Source organism: Macrosteles quadrilineatus, unplaced genomic scaffold (genome assembly GCF_028750875.1).
Source record: "Macrosteles quadrilineatus isolate MER2022 unplaced genomic scaffold, UCM_ALF_1.0 Scaffold_3__2_contigs__length_128488019, whole genome shotgun sequence".
Classification (NCBI taxonomy): Eukaryota; Metazoa; Arthropoda; class Insecta; order Hemiptera; family Cicadellidae; genus Macrosteles; species Macrosteles quadrilineatus.
In genome coordinates, this window is record NW_026542596.1 from 57858604 (window position 1) to 57882247 (window position 23644).

Here is a 23644-nt window from a genome sequence, read left to right on the forward strand (position 1 = left end):
TATGGAAAATAAGTAAACTGTTGTAGTTTGCTTCTTCTTTATGGATATATTTTGATCGAATTTGGAAAATTATTTATTTTTCATCTAGCTTTTTTTAATGCTAGAAAATTTTCACATTTTAAATAATAAAAAAAAAATCACTTTAACTATTTTCATTGTAGCAGCTAACTTAAGTAGTCACTAAACAATTTACTAATTACACTTAATTTAATTTAAACAGTGAACAATTCTGGCGATTTTAAGAAAATAGTTGAGTAAAAATCAACCATTCAAATGGAAATGCACCAAGTATGCAGGTTAGTTGCAACGGGGGTTATTCGGATGTGCAATATGAACTAACGAGTTGACCGAGTTTCGGACTGTACATCGGTTGATACCAGTGAAGGTTTATATACGTATGTAGATAACAAAACGGAGGTCAGTGCACACACTACGTCACAACTAGACTAACTAACTATTGGATGTCTTTGCGTAACTGGTTTGTTGTTAGAGCGGCAGCTGAGCGTATTAATAGCCCAGTATTTGGCAACGGCATCACACGAGGGCTCGGTATCTTTAGTTCGGTCCCGGCGGGCGGTAGCGGCCGAGCGCAGTTGACACACGATGGGGACACGGACCAACACGTCGACCGCGTCCTCGTCGTCGTCTGCCGCGGCGGCGGCGCGTCGCGCGAGATACGCTAGGTCCTCTACAGTGAGTGTGACGCAGCTGCTCAGCGACTCGTGTTCTAGTCTCATCAATAAGATAACGTCCCGTGTGCGAGGACCGTCCGCGGCGGTAGAAGGTGCTGCGGTTACCGCTCCGGTCAGGCCGCAGAGGGACCGGGACCGTGCGGACCGCGAGAACATCGAACCGCCCGCGCCGCGCCGCGTCCACCGCGAAGTCCCCAGTGAAACTACACGTAGATTAGAGGACTACAAGTACTCCGCGGCTCTGGATAAATACTCGCGTCGACGAGAGAGAGAACGAGAACGTTCCGGCGGTCGATCACTCACCAAGAGCGCCACCACTCACTCTATACTTCTAGCAGAGAAGGCGTATCCTTACGTGTCGTCCACGTCGGTGGTCCGCGAGAAGACGCCGTACCGCGGCGACAGACGGCGTCACACGGAGGTGCGACAACACAAACTACGACCACTGCGTGCGGGAAATACTACAGATCTGAGCGATTCACGGCTAACACTAGTGCCACTGAACGACAACACTGTAGTAGGCCTACCTGAGATTGCGGACGACGAGACACGACAAGCGAGACGCAAGGAGATACAGAGTCTGATATTGAAGTATACTGGGCTAGAGGACAACACGGAGGAGCAGACTAGTGCTCTAGCGCGATGTCAACAAAAGTATTCCAACTACCTGCAACACTCTAGTAGTAAACGGAACATCCCTACGACAACAACAACCACCTCCACCACTGTCGCCGCTGTACCCGTAAGTCAACAGCCAGTCTTTACGCAAATAAACTGAGGCGTTTGCCACAAAATAGTACAGTAGAACCTGTGTAGAAGTGTCATTTTCACATACCTTATCACATATTGCGAATAAAAGAAAGCAACCCTAATCGATAATTACTCCTTTATCAAGGTTCTACTGTGCAGTAGGCCTAGAGGATGTTGAGTTTATGTGACAACCACTCACTACACTAGACACGCTTGACGACTGACGTAGTGGCAAGGGGTGGGGGATCAAGGGTCAGATTGTTTGTTTACATTAACACGAGCGACCCTACAGCGTGGAACTGTTATTACCAGAGAGCACAGAATAGAAATTTATATTCTGTGCTCTCTGGTTATTACTAACTTTCGGTGTTATATTATGTTGTTTCAAGTCAAACATTAGTTTCGATAAGTTTTTAATCAATCAATGACAATTTTTTTAAACCATTTTGGGTTAGTATTCCACATTCTAATTGAAAAAAAAATACATTATGATTGTTATCCAAATTGGAAATTTTAAACATCATATTTTTAATGTCTAGTTTTTATATCAATGACTATTCTTTTATTGGGCATTTTAGGTCAATAAAATTGTAATTGAAATGAGATTTTTTCCCATAAAAATTTAAAATTTTGAGACTTGTTCTGTTCATGGACAATTCCAGCAAGATAAAAGCTTATAGTTCCCCATAAAACATTGTGTATTAAATTTTTTGTGTACAATCGAGAACTAGTTCATTGGCAGTGATAGTTAGTTAATTAACGAAGACATAGTCTAAATTTGTGTCCCTGTGGAAAAGTGCCAAGAATTCACCTTGAGTTGGTCTCCAATTCTGTATTTTGGCAGGGACACTTTGGCGATCTGACTCTACCCCAATAATGTGAACAATCTCCAACACTTTCAAATCATACATACTGACACACTCTAAATCTCACCACTATGCAGTAGGTACTTTAAAGATGTTAATTAATTCTTCTGTCTAGTTTGATTTAATACTTTGTACCTATTATTTTGACTTGCAACTTTTGATTCCAATGTAAAACTAATTTTTGATTCAGTAGAACTCCAAACCTTTGGACCCATCAAGACCAAGCCTGAATTAGATAGTAAAAAATCAATTAGGATTTATATAAAATGCATAACCTAATTAAATGTGATGAAAGTTGTATTGATTGTGAATACTGTACATTATTAGCAGCCTAAATACATCTTGGATGAACAATATTTCAGGGGTATATCTTTTTAATTTTAATTAGTGCCACTTACAAATCCTTTAGTGTTTAATCATTTCTGTTCAACATTTGGATGAATCCACTTTAAGTGATTAAATTTGTATTAATAATGAATTTTGTTCTTTTAGTTTGGTGTAACAGTACAATTTAACTTAATCAACAATGCATGTATATTTCCAAATATTGACTGTTGTTTTAGTAATTTAATACAATTTATTTTTTTTGTGTTTCACAACCTGATTACTTGTATGCATTATTAATAATGAATCTGTATATTTATATCAACACCATTTGCATACATGTGTGACTAACAAATTGAATTAAACCACTCAAATTCATTGAGCTAATAACTTTCCATGTTTGGAAAAGCAAGTTTGTTATTGTTGCATGGTGTGTTGTGTTATCATGTATGTTTTAAAAGTAAATAATTGTTTGATTTCACATGTTTATACATTATTGTAAAACATGTAATTTAATCATTGTGTCTAGATGCAACCAATGCAGTATTAACAAATATAATTTTTATACCTCATAGTTGCTGGCAATTATTTATGCTTGGCCATTTACATTTTGAGTTTCTTGTTGAATTGATATGGTGTTAACCTTCCTGTTATTGCATTGTGGTATACATCCATTACCAATTCATTTGTTAGGTCTTGGAAATGGTGTAGCTTCCTGATACAAATTTCATTCTATAAAACTATAACTTAACATCTATAAAAATAGGCAATCAAATGTAAATTGTAGGCTTATATGATCTTTTTCTTAGTTAAGAAAGAACATATCATTGTTAGTTATACTAGAATCATTAACAGTACATGTTACTAACTGCATTTGATATGTGATGGGTAATAGTTACAGTAGTCTATTGTGTATTTAAATTTTGATGGGTAGTGTATCACACTATTTTAATGCTTAACATTTATTTACTATATTTAGAAACATACTCTGTTTTAATTGCTGCTATCTAATACCAATTTTAGATTAAAATTTAGGTGTTGTTCATGTCACTTTGTAAAAATACCTAACAAACCCTTAGCACTCTTTAGTTGTCGAAAAATATTTGTGCAACTCAGTCTATTTAAACATAAGGTTGTAAAACATTACATACATCAAGTATTAAATAAATAGGCTCCTTGTTTAATCGTTTTGTTATTATGTTTTTTACATTTTCTGTCTCTTTCATTCCTGAAATTACTTTTTATAGAGGGTAAAGCTTTTCCACTTGCAATAAATAAATAAACATGTTTACTATTCATATGGTAGATATCTGCCCTGAAAACCTGAAATTCTTCTACAAAATTACATATTCAGCATGTTTGTCCTGACTGGTCTAATTCCCATGGCGTTTCTTATGATTTGTATTGCAGTATTTGCAGGGATTACATGCCAGTTCCAATGTATTGTGGTACATTTAGAAAATATAAATATTTATTATACATTATTGTGCCTTCTTCACCTTTGTGAACAAAATAATTTCTTCTGGTGACTAAACGTTCTAATTGAGATAAAATATATTTATATAACATGTTACATTAACAGAAGGCATGCTTGGAATGTCTGTTCTTTTAGTTTAATTTAATGCAATTACCAAATTGGTTACATGACTTGTTTGGGATTCCAATTGAACTTTTGCTTATCAATTCAGTTAATAGTGCAGATGAATGTTAGTTGTTGATGAATTCATCAAAGGTACCAAAATACACCAGAGGACTCGTAATAGATCAATATGGGAGTTGGCTCAGCCAATAAAACGCATACGGGTAATTGGTACTAGGTACTTTTTTAAGTATCTTTTAACGTGTCTCGAGAAAGCTTCAATGATTTGCTTCTATATACAAGGCATGTTATTTATCATAAATAAATATCACAATATTCAAGACATAAAACATCTAGAAAATGATGTTGCATTCTTGCATGTAAATTTTTTAGAGTTGGTCGAGAAATCTGTATGACCGAGTTCATTAAATCAACAGTATAAATACAACAGTCTTTTTTGTTTGCTGTGAAACGTAACCGGTTTTTAACATGACTTTTCAAAGTATGATGACGAAAGCAGCAGCATGCGTTCGTGTAACATATTTTAACGCCATCGATCTTGTGTGAGCAAACTAACAAACAGCTGAGGACTTTTGCAGTGTACTCGATTAGTGGACTGTGTTTTACTATCCATAATTGTGTTGCCTGTGCAATTTACCCTTTGGATTTACCTGTATATATTTAATATTGGTAATGTGTTCTTATGACCCATAGAAAGAGTATTGGTAAACAATTTTGTTAACACGGCAACCATTTTGCCCTCCTCTGTCTATGATGCCCATCGCTGGGTCGGTTGTCAACTTGTCGTGGCTGCTGATATCGTTGGTGGTCGTGTTGGCAACGGCGTGCTGCGTCTTTGTATATCCTGGGTCTGGTGGCGTTCCTGATGTGGTACTGCTACATGGCGCTACCGATCTCTCCCTTCGTCACTACTTCGCCACTTCGCCACCTGTAGAGCTCAAGGGCCCCTTCCATAGAGGACGACGAGGACGGCCACCTCATATACCACCATGGCGACATTCTTCAAGACAGATGTTCGTGAATAATACCATGTAGTAAAGTAAAACTTATCAGTCCCAATATAACTAAATTTTATTCATTGGGAAACCTTATACCAAGTAATATTAATGTTTGACTGGAAGCCATAAACCATTATCCATTAGTAATTCACTTGATATTTATTCAGGGTATGTAAATTATTCAATGTTTCAAAAAAATTTCTCAAATTAATTTTTTTACTGTTTAAAATCTAGAATTGGCTTTTGAGTATATTAAAATCAGTATAGTCAAGCCTGGATCAATGTAATGATCACACTTTGAAAGGTCAGTTGCACATTAAATGTGTGTATTTGATTTGAACATCACGTAAGTTTCATCAGCTCATTGTTCATTATTGGCTTTCAGATGTTTATATGCTCATCATTTAACCTGTTGGTTTGATTTCTTTTACAGATAAAATACTGGCCACCCTAGGTGAAGGAACTTTTGGAAAGGTTGTGAAAGTGAAAGACTTAAACACGTAAGTACCTACTAATACTGTTAATCCTAGAGATGGGAAATACCATTACAGTAGACACTCTCTAATCCAGCACTTCCCCACTTCGGCATTCCAGTAATCCGGCGTCTTTTGACATATGAGGTCTTCCGCGATTGCTGCAAAATTATCATCATCCACTCCTGCGGTCACGGAAACGTCATCGACGTCATGCATGATCGCAGCGAAATCATGAACATCTCACGCGGTTGTGTAGACATTATCACAATTGAAATAGGTTTACATACCTTACGTCGTCAATCCTTATTGTAGTCTCAGGCGACTAGTTAGTTTCGAAACAGTTGATATTTCATTATCAAGCCTTCGTCGTCAAACATCAAATTATTTAAACACATTGTCGTCGTCAATTTACTAAAGTTTTACATTTAGGGCACACAAAAAGTACGAATACATTAAATTAGCATAAAATAGAGCGTGGCCGGCCATAAAATGCACGAGGGACACAACTCAACTCGGCAAAATCATGATTAGCTCCCACAGCCGTGTAGACATTATCATTGTCTCCCACGGTTAGGCCTACTGGACCGTCATCGTCGTCATGCCCGATGGCGGCAATAGCGGTTTCCGATTGCGTAATCTTCGGGGACCTGTTTTAAGTGCATTTTAAGATTTTTATTTATAACATTACAGTAATCCAGCATTTTCCACTAGATCACGGTCCTATATCTGCCAGATTACTGAGAGTCTACTGTACTTTGCAATAGTCAGGAATGATCCTTAACTTGTCAGTTCTGAGCAGTGTTATTTCACTCGTTAGTTATAACATTTCAGACGTTACAAAAATAAAATATGGTAGCCTATTCTCAATATTCTGTTACCAAGGTACTATTGTTCCTTGTTTCTTGCTGTTAATAATGAGACACTATCAATGGGTCTGTGGGATTGTTAGATTTGCTAAGTTATACCGTTCAGATCTCAGACGATACAAAATACTAGGGTTTTAAAGTAATCTATTACCAAGGTAATAGGTGTCACTTTGGTAATAGTAGGCCCTATTATTCATTCTATTTTGTTAAATTATGCCCATCTAGTTAATCCTACGATTTAATATTAATTTTATTTTATGAAACCATGATCTACCTATTTTGTTTTTTAGAGTCTTACTTAATACCAAATAAAGGTACAATTTTTGGGTTTTGTTCTTGTTTGTTTACATTTTGTTTTGTTAAATTCAAAGAATAAGAAGGCAAACAATTTAGAATAAACTATTTTTATCCTATGCCTATCGGTTACCTAGACATAGTAGGCCACTTGACTCAGTACTTTGTCTTCTGTTTATCTTTTTGTAGACTTTTGGTATTCTTTTAAGTTTTTCTTGTGGTTAGCTTTTGAAAAGTAATCTAAACAACCATATTTTTCTCACAAACTTATATACGTAAGTATATACTCTCATTGAGCTAATGTTAAAGAGTTACAGACCATATTTATATTGGCAGTAGAAAGCATAGATCTAGGCACAATTTTCCTTTACTATAAAACTGATTTGAGGATTTTTTATGTCTTTCCTATGTAACCTTTCCAAACAATAGGACATCTTTCAAAACTACTTGTTTGGTTTTTGCCATGTTTCAATCAATCAGATATGGCTTAACATTAGATGGTTGAATCTCTTTGTTTCAGGGAGAACACAATTGCTCTGAAGATCATAAAAAATGTTGAGAAGTACCGCGAGGCAGCCAAGTTGGAAATTAATGCCTTAGACAAAATTGCAGAGAAAGACCCCGATGGAAAACAGTGAGTTGGCACCTTCCCCGTTGTTTGTTATTTCCGTTCTCTCTGCGATCTTGTCCTACATTTAATGTTACTTCGGTCTGCTTCACTAAGTACAAGTTTATTTTATAACTTAACCAATCTATTATATTGTTTTATTTAAGAGTCCATACTACTTATGATTGAGTGCTTGTTGACTATCAAGAATTGTAAAGGAATAAACGTTAAACAAACATACAATAATAGTTAAGAGGTATCCTACAGTTATCCTATATTTTACAGGATTAGAGTAGTTTAGATCCACAACAGTAAAGTTTAGCTCTTGAAGGGATGTAAGAAATATCTAGCCTGCTGGTAAATACTGGTTAGTCCTGCAGCTGGCTATACTTTAGTGTGCAAACTTGCGTATACTCAATATTCTTGCATAACGTTTTAGTTTGATGTCTAGGGAGTTTAAAAAACCTTGGTGTTTACCTCCTACCCCCCACGTTTTCCGGCTATGACGTCATCAAAATGGCGGCCATTGATTTTTTTCGAAGCGTATATTTCGCAAACTATTTGTCGGATTGGAATGAACTTTTTTTTGTTTGAAAGGTAACTAAGTTTAAATGCTATCTGTTTTACATTTACATATTTGTTGTATGTTTAGTACATTTTTCGTAACTTTGCAAAAACCTGTATTTTTTAATATATTTGTGTTATTTTTGTTTGTAACGTTTTATCAATACAATATATCAAAAAACTACCGATGATAAAAGTTGTAGAACGTTTAAAAAGCTTTACAAAAATACCAAATTCGATACGTTTTACCAAACTCTGTGAACGCCACCTAGTTTTTAATATAGCCCTTTCCGCCATTTTGATGACGTCATAACCGGAAACTGCAGTGGGTGCAGACGTGACACCCGAGTTGAAAACACTTCTTTAGACACATACATCAACATTGAATGGTAAAACTGTCTGCCCTAGATGCCGGACTAATAGGCGTTTTTGCGCCAAAATAGGTGTTTTTATGAGGTTTATCTAGTTTCTTGACGAAATCTTTTGAGTAAAACGTATCGAATTTGGTATTTTTGTAAAGCTTTTTAGACGTTCTACAACTTTTTTCATTGGTGGTTTTTGATATATTGTATCGATAAAACGTTACAAACAAAAATAACACAAAAATATTTAAAAATACAGGTTTTTGCAAAATTACGAAAAATGTACTAAACATACAACAAAAGTGTAAATGTAAAACAGATAGCATTTAAACTTACCTTTCAAACAAAAAAAAGTTCATTCCCATCTGACAAATAGTTTGCGAAATATACACTTAAAAAAAATCAATGGCCGCCATTTTGATGACGTCATAGCCGGTAAACGTGGGGGGTAGGAGGTAAACACCCAGGTTTTTTAAACTGCCTAAACATCAAACTAAATTGTTATCCAAGAATATTGAGTATAGGTACGCAAGTTTGCACGTACTAAAGTATAGCCAGCTGCTGGACTAGGTACCTATATATTGTATTTCAATGTAAAACTTGCCAGGAACAGGGGAATAATACCCGGAAGTGTTTCGTTTTGATGAACTATCCAAGGAGAAATTTGTATGACCTTTGCTTTACTTAAAGGTGTATAGTAAAGAATTACTACAGCCTATTTTGTAAAAAATCGCTATTAAGCTGGGTTTTCCTAGGCGCAGAAGCGGAGCGCGGAGAGAGGAACGCAGAGAGCGGACTCCTCTTGCCTTAGGTGATTTAATGTTACTGTTTTCCTAGAAGCGCAGTGGAATGCCATGTTAATCGCTTTTCCACCCTCTGCTCTACGCGCTCCTCTTCCGCGTCTAGGAAAACCTGGCTTAAGGGAGATCAAAACAAATTTAAAACAGGAATGTGTGATAGTTTACTTATTATATGATAGGGATTTTCAACAAATGTTTTGTGGTAATGTGATATTAAATTGAGTTCTAAACTAATATTTATTCATGTTTCAGCCTTTGTGTGAAGATGCTAGATTGGTTCGACTATCACGGCCATATGTGCATTGCTTTCGAAATGCTTGGTCTCAGCGTATTTGACTTTTTGGTAAGTAATGTTCCTCTAGTTTGCTTAAATATTTTATAGACTATAATGATCAGTGTTAATGGGTGTATTATGATTTGAGACGGACAAAAATTGGGCATCTGTGCGTGATATATTTATTGTCATCTTGATTTTGAAGACCAGCTCAACATGTTCTAACAAGGCTGTTTAGCTGTCAGCTGTCACTTAACAGTTTTTTTATTTCGTTTAAGGGAATTTTGATAGCAGTCCAAACCCATTAAAGGCTTGTGGGCATTCTGGCAATCAAACACATACCTCCCTTACTAAATCATGAATAAACTTATTTATAATCATCTGTGTCTAAAATTATTCAAGATATTTCCCTTTTGTTACACTTAATACAGATATTTTGTTTGTACGGATGATTAAGACTAAAAATTAGTAGATTTTTTATTCAAAAGGAACTATTTCAACTTTGACTAACTCTGGCAACATAAGCAGTCATTGGGTAAAGATTTCTGTGTTGATTGATTTAGTAGAACCTCTTAAGTAAAATAAAGGGTGGGAAGTCATTTCGGGTTGCCACAATTTTGATCGAAACTTTCACATTTATAATATTAAAACAAAAGGTTTAAAATACAAAAGGTTATAAAGTACATAAAGGAAAGTACATAAAGGTATTGGTCAAGTGATCCCTAATTGTATTAGGTTGACTACAGCTGTTTCGTTTTAATAAACACATCTTCTGGTCAAATCTTACATTGATTTATTCCATGGAATGGACGGCATTAGGTTGAAAGTTCACAAATAACACTTACACATATACGAAACATTAAACATTAATTGGCCAAAACACAAATAAAAAAACAAAACGCGAAATTAAAAAAGACATCAGACACGTGCGGCACGGGTAGAAGGTAGGTCCATAGAATAAATCAATGTAATATTTGACCTGAAGATGTGTTTATGAATACAAACAGCTGTAGTCAACCAACTACAATCTAGGATCACTTGACGGACACAGGTAATTTAAAACTTGTAAATATCAGTGATCAGAGGCTATACTATAAAAATGAAATTTTAATATAATATTAAATTTGATTAGATTAGTTTGACTAACAACTACTAGCTGAGAGTATTTACTATCTACTATCTATTACTCTTCATTAACAAAATACTGTTGTTGTTGACGTGTTTGAACAGAAGGACAACAACTATCAGCCATACACGTTAGAGCAGGTGCGTCATATCAGCTATCAGCTTTGTTACTCCGTCAAGTTTCTGCATGACAACAAACTCACTCACACGGACCTCAAGCCCGAGAACATACTCTTTGTCGACTCTGACTACGATATTGCCTACAACAGCAAAAAGGTACGTTTCTCAGGGATATAAGAACTCGTTTCAGTTATATTAGTTCAAAATAAGAGTGCATTAAAATGGTTTGTTGCGCTCATGTTAGAAGTCTATGACTGTATTTTAACATTGATTGAACTGACCAGGTCAACGATTCCATTATTGTATATGCTTTTTTAGCAACGATTCAGTGACAGCTGGTCCATTTAGATCCTGGGTGTCTATTCCTTTTGTTTAAAAAGTAGTGATGGGCGGATCCAAGAAAATGTCGGTACCGGATTTGGATCCGGATCTTGAAAAATTCGGATCCGGTCCTTCGGATCTTCAAATCCGGATCCAGATACACACTGTCATAAAGGCGGGTTAAAAAAACGTAATTAACAGAATGCCAATTTAAATCATACTGTTTAAAATTAAATTGGTAATGTTTAAAGATTAATACACCTTATATATAGAGTAATCTCCAATTGAGCCCATAATCCCTCATTTTTTGGGGACACTAAAACTTTTCAAAATCATAAAATGAAACTTTGTCCTAAGTTTGCACGACCACCAAAAGGGTATTTGTGTATGTTTTACAATAGTTTGATCTTGAGTATGCTATATCGTGGTTTTTGCATGCAGCATCCAATTTATTTATGCCTGAATCACCTCTTTTTAATCTCTTCCTTAAATTCGTTCCAGGTCCACAGTACTGATAGATGGGTATGTGAAGTTCTACAGGTAAAATACCCTGTGCCTGTGTACAAGAAGACTGTACTGTGTTCTAACTTAGAAAAATATTAGATAATCTTGTACACAGACACAGGGTATTTTACCTGTAGAGTTTCATATACCCGGCTATCAGTACTGTGGACCTGGAACAAATAACAAAGAGAGGCAAGCAAGGGGTGATCCAGGCATACGAGACCGATGTTTTCCCGTTTTTATTACTAACACAAATCTGTCTGTATCTATGTACAAGACCGATTAACCGGATAACACGGTGGTAAAAATTATTACCGGTCTAAGTGCATTTGCCCAGCTATCATTACTGTGGACCTGGAACTAAATTCGGTGGTAAAAATTGTTACCGGTTGAAGTGCATATGCCCGGCTATCATTACTGGGTACCTGGAACAAAATTCGGAGGTAAAAATTATTACCGGTTGAAGTGCAAATGCCCAGCTAAAAAATTAGCTAGAACAAAATTCGGCAGTAAACATTTTTACCGGTTGAAGTGCATTTGCCAAGCTACCATTATTGTGGACCTGGAACTAAAATTGGCGGTAAAAATTATTACCGGTTGAAGTGCATATGCACGGCTATCCAATACTGTGGACCTGGAACAAAATTCGGCGGTAAAAATTATTACCGGTTGAAGTGTATACGCCCGGCTATCCATTACTGTGGACCTTGAAAAAAATTGAAAAAACTGCTATATACAATAGGTACTGTGTATTTGCTCGGCTCCGGATTTTTTTGTAATCCGGACCGGACGTCCGCCACTTTAGTCCGGATGAGCGTACATAGATACAGACAGCTTTGTGTTTGTTAGTAAAAAATCGGGAAAAAACTGGTCTTGTACATGGATACAGGCAGCTTTATGTTAGCAAAAAAATCGGGAAAAATCGGATCCATCAAAACAGGAACCAACCCAAGATCCGGAATTTTTTTTATCCGATCCGGTGCCGGTTCCAGCTTGGATCCGGCGGATCCGGTTGTCTTATATCCGGATCCGACCATCACTATTAAAAAGTCAATACCTTCATATTTTGTACAAACAGAGACAGCGAACTCCCCAAGCTAATTAATGTTATATTAACTTTTTATCTAGGGTTTTATTAGGATAAGCTTATCTTAACACTTTGACAAAACAAATGAGTTATTTTTTAGCCTTTGCACAAAACATTCTTTCCCCAAACATGTTGTTGGTGAAATTAATGTTCATTTAGTCTTTATTACATTCTGTGACAATAATTTTAGATACCACTAACCTTTTTTCTAAAGTAGTGATGTACCATTTTCCAAATGAGCCATTTCAGAGCATTTGTAAGGGGAAAATTGATCTTCTAAACTCTAACATATTTCCAAAACATTTACAAGTAATCACAATTAGATTTTTAAATAGCATTTCTCCAAAGAACTACAATGAATTTTTGCAACACAATCCTACCCGCATACTTGTAAAGTAATATCCATCCAACTGGTATAAGATCGCAGGGAGAAACGTTAATGGATGATGGCAGAAAATCAAAAGCATGTGTATTATGACAAAAAAGGTTGGTAATCGTATAATACTCACCTATATTGCTCAATCCAGTTTTGTAATGAATAGATCTTCATTGCTATAAAAGTGTGTAGTTTGTTCATTTATTGTTTGCATTGCAGAAACGGGATGTGAGGAGAGTGAAGAGCTCAGATGTGCGGTTGATAGACTTTGGCAGTGCCACATTTGACCATGAACACCACAGCACAATAGTGTCCACACGCCACTACAGAGCTCCTGAGGTCATTCTAGGTAGGCACATGATCAGTTGTCAGTTACAGTTGTAATCTACATCTAATGGGATTGCTTTGAATTATTATGTGTACATTTGTAACGTTTAAAAATGAAATGGGGGTTGATATTTTAACTATTGTCCTGAATATGTAATTTGACTCATGCAAGAGATGCAATGAAGTGATGGGGATGACTGTAGTTATGTACCTTGCCATTAAGGGTGATAACAGTGCCCAGTGTCTGATGTTTTCAAGACAACGAATACACAATACATGCCTGCTTATAAAATTCAATCTGAACCAAAGTTAATTTCATGTAAATTTGCCATATCTTGATGTGAGGCAACTAGTGCTTCATATTTAAACTTATTGTAATTGTAGTAAAAGAGAAAGTATCATTCTACAATCAAAGAAGCCCAAACTCGTTAATTGCTGAATTTACTTAGTTTTGCCGCACTAATTTTACTCTTGCCGCACTCATTTTACTTTTGCCGCACTCGTTTTACTTTTGCTGCACTCATTTTTTCACGCACTCAAGTATTCCAACCAAACAACAAAAAACATTATGCTTTCATAGTTTAATTAGGCACCTAATATGTGTATGCTTGAAAATAAGTTGGCAACACTTAAAAGATTCTAAGACTACGATCAGTTGTTGCAGTGTTTCCCATTTCTTTCAACGCTTGGACTTAGCCTAACCTAAAACATGTTGTTTAGCGTTTAAAAGACTAATTATTTATATTCTTTATAATAACTGTAGGAAAAATATAATGTGTAACACTAAAAAAACTTTCCACACTCGCTTGCTGCACTTGCGTAAACATTTCTCTCATATGCAAAGTGCTACATTGCTCACTAGTTACACAAACTACTATTGTGTCGCTACAGGGTGTCCACCGATCCGGAAAACCCGGAATTATGCGTGATTTTTTTGAACCGGGAAAAAATCAGGAATTGTGCGTGAATTTCGTATTTTACCGGGAATTTTCAATTTGCCGCAAACGCGCATGAAGATGACGTTTCCGTGACCGCGAGAGACGACGATGATGTCCAAACGGCCGTGGGATTTGTTAGTGATTTTGCAAGGATCGCGCATGACGATGATGACGTTTACTTGACCGCAGGAGGCGACGATGACGTTTCCGTGACCGCGGGAGACGATGATTACGTTTCCGTGACCGCGGGAGACGATGATTACGTTTCCGTGACCGCGGGAGACAATGATGACGTTTCCGTGATCGTGGGTGAAGACAATGTCGTTTCCATGACCGCGGGTAATGACGATGACGTTTCTGTGACCGCGGGAGACGACGATGACGTTTTCGTGACCGCGAGACGATGATGATGTTTCCGTGTCCGCGGGAGACGCCAATGATGTTTCCGTGACCGCGGGAGATGTCGGTGACGTTTTCGTGGCCGCGGGAGACGACGATGACGTTTCCGTGACCGCGGGAGACGACGATGACGTTTCCGTGACCGCGGGAGACGACGATGACGTTTCCGTGACCGCGGGAGACGATGATGACGTTTCCGTGATCGTGGGTGAAGACAATGTCGTTTCCATGACCGCGGATGATGACGATGACGTTTCTGTGACCGCGGCAGACGACGATGACGTTTTCGTGACCGCGGGAGACGACGATGATGTTTCCGTGTCCGCGGCAGATGCCGATGATGTTTCCGTGACCGCGGGAGATAGCGATGACGTTTTCATGACCACGGGTGACGACGATGACATTTCCGGAACCGCGGGAGACGACGATGACGCTTCCGTGACCGTGGTAGATGATGATGACGTTTTCGTATCCGCGGGAGACGCCAATGATGTTTCCGTGACCGCGGGAGATGACGATGACGTTTCCGTGACCGCGGGTGACGATGATGACGTTCCCGTGTCCGCAGGAGACGCCGATGACGTTTCCGTGACCGCGGGTGACGATGATGACGTTCCCGTGTCCGCAGGAGACGCCGATGATGTTTCCGTGACTGCTGGAGATGACGATGACGTTTCCGTGACCACGGGAGACGACGATGACGTTTCCATGACCGCTGGTGACAACGATGACGTTCCCGCGTCTGCGGGAGACGCCGCTGACGTTTCCGTGACCGCGGGTGACGATGATGACGTTTCCGTGACCGCGAGTGACGATGATGACGTTTCCGTGACTGCGGGTGACGATGATGACGTTCCCGTGTCCGCGGGAGACGATGATGACGTTGCCGTGTCCGCGGGAGACGCCGATGATGTTTCCGTGATCGCGGGAGATGACGATGACGTTTCCGTGACGGCGGGAGACGACGATGACGTTTCCGTGACTGCGGGTGACGATGATGACGTTCCCGTGTCCGTGGGAGACGCCGATGATGTCTCCGTGACCGCGGGTGACGATGATGACGTCTCCGTGACCGCGGGCGACGATGATGACGTTCCCGTGTCCGCGGGAGATGCCGATGATGTTTCCGTTACCGCGGGGGACGACGATGACATTTCCGTGTAACCGCGGGAGATGAGGATGACGTTTCCATGACCGCGGGTGATGACTATGATGTTTCCGTGACCGTAGGAGACGACGATGACGTTTCCGTGACTGCTGGAGATGACGATGACGTTTCCGTGACCGCTGGTGATGACGATGACGTTTCTGTGACCACGGGAGATGAGGATGACGTTTCCATGACCGCGGGTGATGACTATGATGTTTCCGTGACCGTAGGAGATGACGATGACGTTTCCGTGACCGCTGGAGATGACGATGACGTTTCCGTGACCGCTGGTGATGACGATGACGTTTCTGTGACCACGGGAGACGATGATGACGTTTCCATGACCGCGATTTAACCTTGAGTCTGGCTTGACACAAAATTTCTAAATTACACACTTCTAGAAAGTTTTATTTTTTTTTGTAATATCTTCAATTACCTTTAACGTGGTATTTATTTAATGTGTTTGGAAGGGTTTAAAACTTAAATTGGCTAATTTCAAATTCAAATTCTCTTTATTCATTCACAGTACAAGTTTTTATACAATGAATAGCGTCAAATAAATATAAAGATGAATTATGCTTTACTTATCGCTAAAACAATCATTATCTTTACAAAACAAATGTTAAGCTTAAGAAGAATAAACAAAACAAAATTAAATCAAATCATCTTTCTAAACTATCATTTATGATATCTCTTGAATTCCAAAATTCATCCAAAGAATACAAAGACAATGAAAGGAGATAATTTTTCAATCTTTTTTTAAAAACATCAAAACTTTTTTCCTCTATTATAATTTTAGGTAAATTAAATAAGATTTTTAAGCCAATGAAACTACATTTCTTCTCAAAAAACTTTAATTTATGTCGTTCAACCTGCCTAGTATGCCTTAATTTATAGTGTCGAATATTTGTACTAATAGTTTGGAGGCTTAATTTTTTTAAATGGCTACATGAAATTGTTGTAATTTCTGCATTAATTATATCTGTAGGTCACTTGAAAAACAACCCATAACTCCAAAATTACATACTATATGAGAGTACGTAAAGACCGGGTTGGTGTAGTAATCCTTACAGAAAATTTAGTAAAATTGAAATGATCAGTATTAGGAATCTATTTTTCAGTTGTCTGTTCAGAGCTTCGATAAATTTTGGTATCAACATATCACAATTTTTAAGTAGTTATTAATAAATTGCAGGGTTAAGGATTAGTTTTTAATTTTCTGATTATTTAATCAGTAATATATAAAAATTGAATACTTGTGTCAGGTAATATTACAGTAATCATAAATTTTGTTTCTTTAACTGAGATAAAAAAATAAATAAAATAAAAAATGTTGCAGAGCTAGGCTGGTCCCACCCGTGTGATGTCTGGTCTATTGGCTGTATCATCTTTGAACTCTACCTGGGCATCACACTGTTCCAGACTCACGACAACAGGGAACACCTGGCCATGATGGAGAGGATACTAGGGACCATTCCTTACAGGTAACTGACAACATACATTTGCGACCTGGAGGTGCCTCACTTGACTTCTAGCATAGACTAAGCAACACCAGTAGACTTCTCTTCCCATTGTAAATTTTGAAGCTTGTTTTACGTGTCTAGTTTATGTACGTCAACACAAGGAAAATCACAAAAGTTGCAATAACTTTTGAACCGTAATTGTTACTGCAATGGGGGGTTGCTCTATTTTGTAACTTTTTGTTGTCTCATTTTCAAATGGTATTAACCCCGTTTGACAATTTCCTGATGTACATTGTTGATGAAATTGTGAAAAAAGATTAAATGCATCCACTGCACCTGAAGATCCTTTAAGTTTATATAGGCTAACAGAAGTATACACACCCTTATTTTGTCGAGGGAAGGATCTGTATTAAATGGAATTTTCCTAAAGAACATTACCACCACCAATGACAATATAAACAGTAAAACAGTGATGGGGAAGGGGTAATGTAGGGAAGCTAAAAGATAATATATTCGACCTGAAAACAATCCACGTTAGTTTTGTTGTCACAAGTCCCTTTGATGTGGCTGTGCTCATTGAATTAAATGATACCCCACTTTCTTTATTTTCTGTGGTGACTATTGACTAGGTTACCAAGTGGCCGTGGTATAAATCTCCGTGGTTTAAGAGTCTGATTGGTATATATAATGTTAGTTTTTCTTTTCCTAGGACGTTAGGCACGAGCCCGGAATTGTTTTTCACATTACTTCAGGCTAGACCTAGGGGTTACGGCATTATCACTTAGATAAAATCCATTGGTGATTTGGCGGGATTCAAACTCAGGACCCCAGGAACCGGAGTCCCGCGCTCTAACCACTAGACCAGCTCGCTCCCCCTAAATATAACATTAGTACCATTATACAAGGTTAAAAAAACGAGAATTTTTAATTTTTGCAAGCTTGGAGAGTTTGATTGTCAAACTTTTTTTAAGTGTGTAAATGCCCCTTTACGATAGATCTTTTGGTTGTTTTCTTTGTCGACTTTGTAAGATATGATGTGTTTTTATGAGTTTGGCAATTTTAGTAATTGTTGAAGTAAATGGCACAAAGAATTTGATCAAAAAGAGTTTACAAATTTTTGAAAAAAATGGAATTAAGTGTAAGAAACTATGTGAAGTGTTATCAAGTGTGAGTCTGCTTTGAGAACGGCCTGGACACAACAACACGGTTGCCTGACATAGCAACCGATTAGAACATGGAAAAAGAGCAAGAAATAGTTTTGAATGATCACCTAATCACAATATAGAGAAGTCGCTGATAATGTTGGAGTATCATTTGATAATGTCATGGCTATTGTTTTGGTATGAAACGTGTCACAGCACAAACAACTGTTACAAAATTGTTAACTTTGAACCATGACAGTAGTGAAAAAGGCTCAACAATGCAGTCGAACGTGAAGGTTACGCTCACTGTGCTTGATTTCAATGGCACAGTGCATCATGATTAATCATCAATAAACACTGTACTCTGGCATTTACATTATTGTTGTGATTTCAGGATGGCACGTAAGAGTAAGACAAAATACTTCTACCACGGCAAATTAGACTGGGACGAGAAAAGTTCAGCAGGACGTTACGTCCGTGAAAACTGCAAACCCCTTCATGTAAGTTTTCTTACTTTACGCAACAGAGTTGAATATTGAATTACTAAATCGATGGTCCCCCCCCAACCAAATTCACTGTTTGAGGATTTTAGACTGCTTTCGGCCACAGCTTTTGTATTGGATCTTGTGCGCTTGCCCAAACGCCAAACAAATTTTAGGCGTTAGGATTTAAGAATTTTTTTGCGAAGCTCAGTAACGGTTAAAATAACAGGATTAGGGAAAATAACAGGAAAGAAAAGGAACAGGTTAGAATCTTTCTTGATATTTTCCAAGTTATTAAAAACACATTTCCATCCGTGAGTCCTTTTGTTCCGGCGTGATGATTTTGAGCTCCAATATAAAACACGTTGAAATATTCGTGTAATATTTCTCAAATAGATTCTTTGTCAATTTCTACTGTCCAAGTCATTGTACAGAGACCCAAATGACCAACTTGATGGATTAGATTATTAGGCCCTACCAATGTTTTTATAATTTGAAGATATTGGATGTCCTGGGCGTGGATAACCTTTGATATGTGGATAATCATCATCTCTTTATTGAGACGTTTACACCTCTCGAAAACCTGTGTATGTGACATACATTGATCCCCATACATTTGTTGTACGAGATAACAAGTCTGTATTGCGGACTTACTTAGCTTCACAAAAAAATTCCCATAGACAAGTTGCTCCATTGTTCTATATTGCAGATGAGAGACGAATCCGCGATCTTACATCTACCAAGACCATGGCTAAACTAAGAAACCTATTGTAGAACTGGTCTAAAATTAGAGGATGGAATTTTTTCCCTAAGAAAACCAGTCTTATTATTTTATAGTTGCGCCTCATTCGTACAACCCAATAAAAATCAGCTAATGATGCATACCAAGTCCTGAAAGTCTGATGATTTTAAATTGTTTCGTCACTACCACTGAAGCTGATTTATTATTCTAATAGCATAATACACTTCATATTTTATTTTATAATATTGTATCTTACCTTAACAAGACTTAGTAGCATATTTATTTGCTGCCTTTTACAGGGTTAGGCACAAGTCTGGTCACCCCTAGTTAACTTTTTAATGTGTTGCAGTAGGAAAACAAAACTCGGCACAGGTTTACAACATTACATAAAAAAACTGCACTTTTTCATTGAAGTAACAACTTTGCCCCGGCCCCTAAATTGGGGTATTTTGGGGGCAGCCCCATATTTTCAAATTTAAACCCCCCTCATTTTAAAGGGTTTCTCAAGAGAAACTAAATGGCGTAAACCGGAGGTTGATATCCCACCCCTAACAAAAATGGCAGCCATTTTAAAATTTGAGATGGGCAAGCAAGTTAAAGTCTGGACTAACCAAGTTAACTTTTTAACACATTGCAGTAGGAAAACCAAATTCACCACATTTTTACAACATAAAAAACTACACTTGCAGTCACAACTTTGCCCTAGCCCTTAAATGGAGTATTTTGGGGGCAGCTCAAAATTTTTAAGTATAAAGCCCCATCAAGTTACACCTAATTTTGAAGACAATCAGTTAAAAAGAATATTGGCGAACCCAGAGGTATCTATATCAAACCAATACAAAATGACAGCAACTTTTCGTTTTCACATAACATGAAAAATTGTAGGTTTTTATGTTGTAAACATGTGCTGAGTTTGGTTTACCTACTGTAACGCGTTAAAAAGTTAACTGGGGATGTCCTGACTTTTGGCTAACCCTGTATAATCAATATGTCATAAGGCTGGACTTTGGTTAAAGTGTGGGTCCTGTGACCTGGATTCAAATCCTGATAATCACAATTAATTTGCTTTAACGATGTGATAATGTCTTAAGTAAAGATATTTGGAGATCACACTAAACTGCAGTACCTATCTAGAAAACATCTCCAATAAGAGAACTTTCTGTGTATTTGAGAACTCCCGTTTTCTAAAAGCTGTTTTTTTTCATCAATGAATAAATTTTTCATCTGCTACTTGTTGAAAAAAAGAGAGTTAAATATTTTTCAATGTTATAATATACTATCTTATCAGTGATATTGCAATAATCAATGAAAATTATATAGGTACATATAAGAGACAAAAACATTAACATTTGTTATTTATGCATGTTTGAAAACTTTTGTTTTACTAAACAGCTTATGATGTATAAACTAGTCCAGAGTTTCATCCGTGATGAACAATAATAATTTCGTCACTACCACTGAAGCTGTCTTTAGGATATTGGTTGTTTTAAAGCAAAGAACTACCTTAATTTTGACAGCTTATTACTGTTCTTTCTTACTGTGTAATGTTAAATAGTTACTTTAATCAGCTTATGATGTATAACAATTATTCATATGATACATGTGATGAACATATATTTCGTCACTACCACTGAAGCTGTTAATTAATTAGTTCTCAAATTTCTCACGTGTATATACTTTTTTCACCTGAGGGTCCTCAAAAAGTATGGAAATAATTTTTTGTGAATCATTGGAGATTCAACAATGCTTTGTGAATAAGTAATACAACTAAAAATCTACTTTTAAAACCTAATATTAATTTTTTCTATCATACTGGCACTGGGGACGTTCACAAGGAGTTACAAGGAAATCTTAAACAATAGTTTAAGTCGAGTAGTACATAAATTAAAGGTTTCATTTGGTAAAACGCATTGCCACAACCCTAATGTTGAAAGGTTAATCCTAGCCAAAACGTTGGCAGTGTAGATACAAACCATTTACGATCCTTTATGTGTACTTTACTTCAACTGTATTAGGCCTACAAGAAATTATAGACAATAAACCCAGCCAATCCAATACATTAAATAATCCATCAATCAATAGTTTTGATTTTTTACACAGATTAAGCCATCTGGGTGAAATTCTGGGTAAAAAAAAAATCCATTGAAAATAAAATAATTCAAACAATACCTGATTGCCATTTTCTCTCTTAGGGAGTAAATCTCTTTTAAAATGTTAAGATAAAAAATGAAAAAGCTCTTGGCCTTCATCATTGCCTCCTCTAATCCAAGGCCAAGGGGAGACAAAAGTGGCAACACTTTATTAATATATATAATATATTTCACTGCTATTCATTCTCCTGCACTGACTCACCCTCTGCTCTGTTTGATATGTCACTTGCACAAAACTTAAAGAACCACGTCCAGATAAATTAAGTTAAAAGAAGCAACCAACCTAAAATAAAAAATAACTTGACAAAATCTGTTTGTGTTACAGAGGTACCAAACTGTCGAGGATGAGGACCACCGGCAGTTGTTTGACTTGATCTCACGTATGTTGGACTACGACCCCAGCGAGCGCATCACGCTGGCCGAGGCAATGAGGCATCCATTCTTTGACAAGATCCCTGCACACCAACGCCTCGGCACTGCAGAGAGGAGCCACTCCTTGTCGAGATGAAGGCGGCCGTCGCCAGTATGACAAGCTGGCACTTCGGACTGGTACGGCTACTTGGACTATAAGTGATACTAGTGAACAGCCGACGTTTAACTTAAATTTGAGATTATTAGGATACTTGGACTCTTAGTACCTGCAGTGAGGTCTAAATGTGGCACAAGCGTGTACCTTTTGGTTTGGCGATTGCTATGTACATTTTGTATTTCTATGTTGTAAACAATTGTTCATACTTTGGTATTAACATTGTCGCATGTTTAATACCATATTTTTCTTAATAAATTATAAAAAGAGGGTTTACTTATTATTTCCTCTTGTTTAAAATGTGTGCATTTATTTATTTTTTGTAAGAACTACAGTTAAGATAGATTTGAATAAATATTAAGGAAAGTTATTATAAATACAGTTATCCCTATCTGAATCAACCCTCAACTAAAATCTCTGAATATTCAAATTGTTTCTAACCCTCTTGGAAATACCCTAAGGAAATAGGTATTCTCCTACAGTCACCCGAAAAACTGGCTTCCTTGTACTGTTTATAATACAGAAAGCTGCTAATTGCTGCATATTTATACTTTGTCGTACGGTTTATACCTTGGCGCACATCAGGATTCCAACGAAACAACACAAAACAGCGTGGTTCTATTATGCACGTAATCTGTGTATGCTTGGAAATAGGCTGGCAATACTTGAAGATAATAATACTATGAGCAGCTGATTGAGTATTATAACTACGATTTAACCTGTCATTTTGTGTTTATAGTTTATGTTCTCTTATCAGTATTTCTGAACTTTCTGGACTTTTCTTTTAAACGTTTTTAAAACATTCCTACGATCTTAATAAACAAGAAAATACCTTTAAAGCATTTTTTTTAGGCGCGGAAACCACTGCAAATTACAAAAATACTACAAATACTACAAAAATACAGAACTATTTTCTCAAGTCGCGGAGCACATTGCTTGCCGAGGAAAAAACTGAACCTAAACCTAAAGCGTATAGTGTTTGAAAGACTAATATGCTTTATAGGGACTGTAGGAAAAATATAATGTGTAACACAAGTGCAAAAGGCCTTTGCTGCAGTTGAGATAATTGGGCACGAGGCTCGTGCGTAAACGTTGCTCTCGTGTGCGCAAAGTGCCACTTTGCTCACTTTTTACTAGGGGTGTGCGAGTACTCGAACCTTCGAGCTTTTTGGTCGAGCTTTTCATTATTCGGCTCGGCTCGAGGCATTTTGAAAAAGCTCGAAGTTCGAGCCGAGCTTTTAATACTAAGTCAAAACTAAAAAAAAACACTTAATTTGGGTCGTAATTGGAAACAATGTTATCACAATTCTACGTTGTTC

At 37.2% G+C, this 23644-nt stretch overlaps 1 protein-coding gene across 2 annotated transcripts; it reads left to right on the top strand.

Moving 5' to 3' along the window:
• The first annotated feature begins 163 nt into the window (after positions 1-163).
• LOC128988357 (dual specificity protein kinase CLK2) lies at positions 164-22595 on the top strand. Of its 2 annotated transcripts, none has more exons than XM_054409581.1 (10): positions 164-1434; positions 5167-5245; positions 5664-5730; positions 7387-7500; positions 9452-9542; positions 10707-10874; positions 13226-13355; positions 17160-17304; positions 18820-18925; positions 22125-22595. In XM_054409581.1, exons 1-10 carry the CDS (start codon positions 604-606, stop codon positions 22305-22307), a joined length of 1914 nt encoding a protein of 637 aa, XP_054265556.1. In that variant the 5' UTR covers positions 164-603; the 3' UTR covers positions 22308-22595. The 2 variants fall into 2 exon arrangements, with proteins under 2 accessions (XP_054265556.1, XP_054265555.1); XM_054409580.1 differs by having other exon boundaries at positions 169-1434; positions 10704-10874.
• The last annotated feature ends 1049 nt before the right edge of the window (positions 22596-23644 follow it).

Coding starts and splice junctions, on each gene's coding strand:
- LOC128988357 (XM_054409580.1), top strand. CDS start 604: ATGGGGACACGGACCAACACGTCGACCGCGTCCTCGTCGTCGTCTGCC. Junction 1,435..5,166: donor CCACTGTCGCCGCTGTACCC/GTAAGTCAACAG, acceptor CGCCACCTGTAG/AGCTCAAGGGCCCCTTCCAT. Junction 7,501..9,451: donor AAAGACCCCGATGGAAAACA/GTGAGTTGGCAC, acceptor TTCATGTTTCAG/CCTTTGTGTGAAGATGCTAG.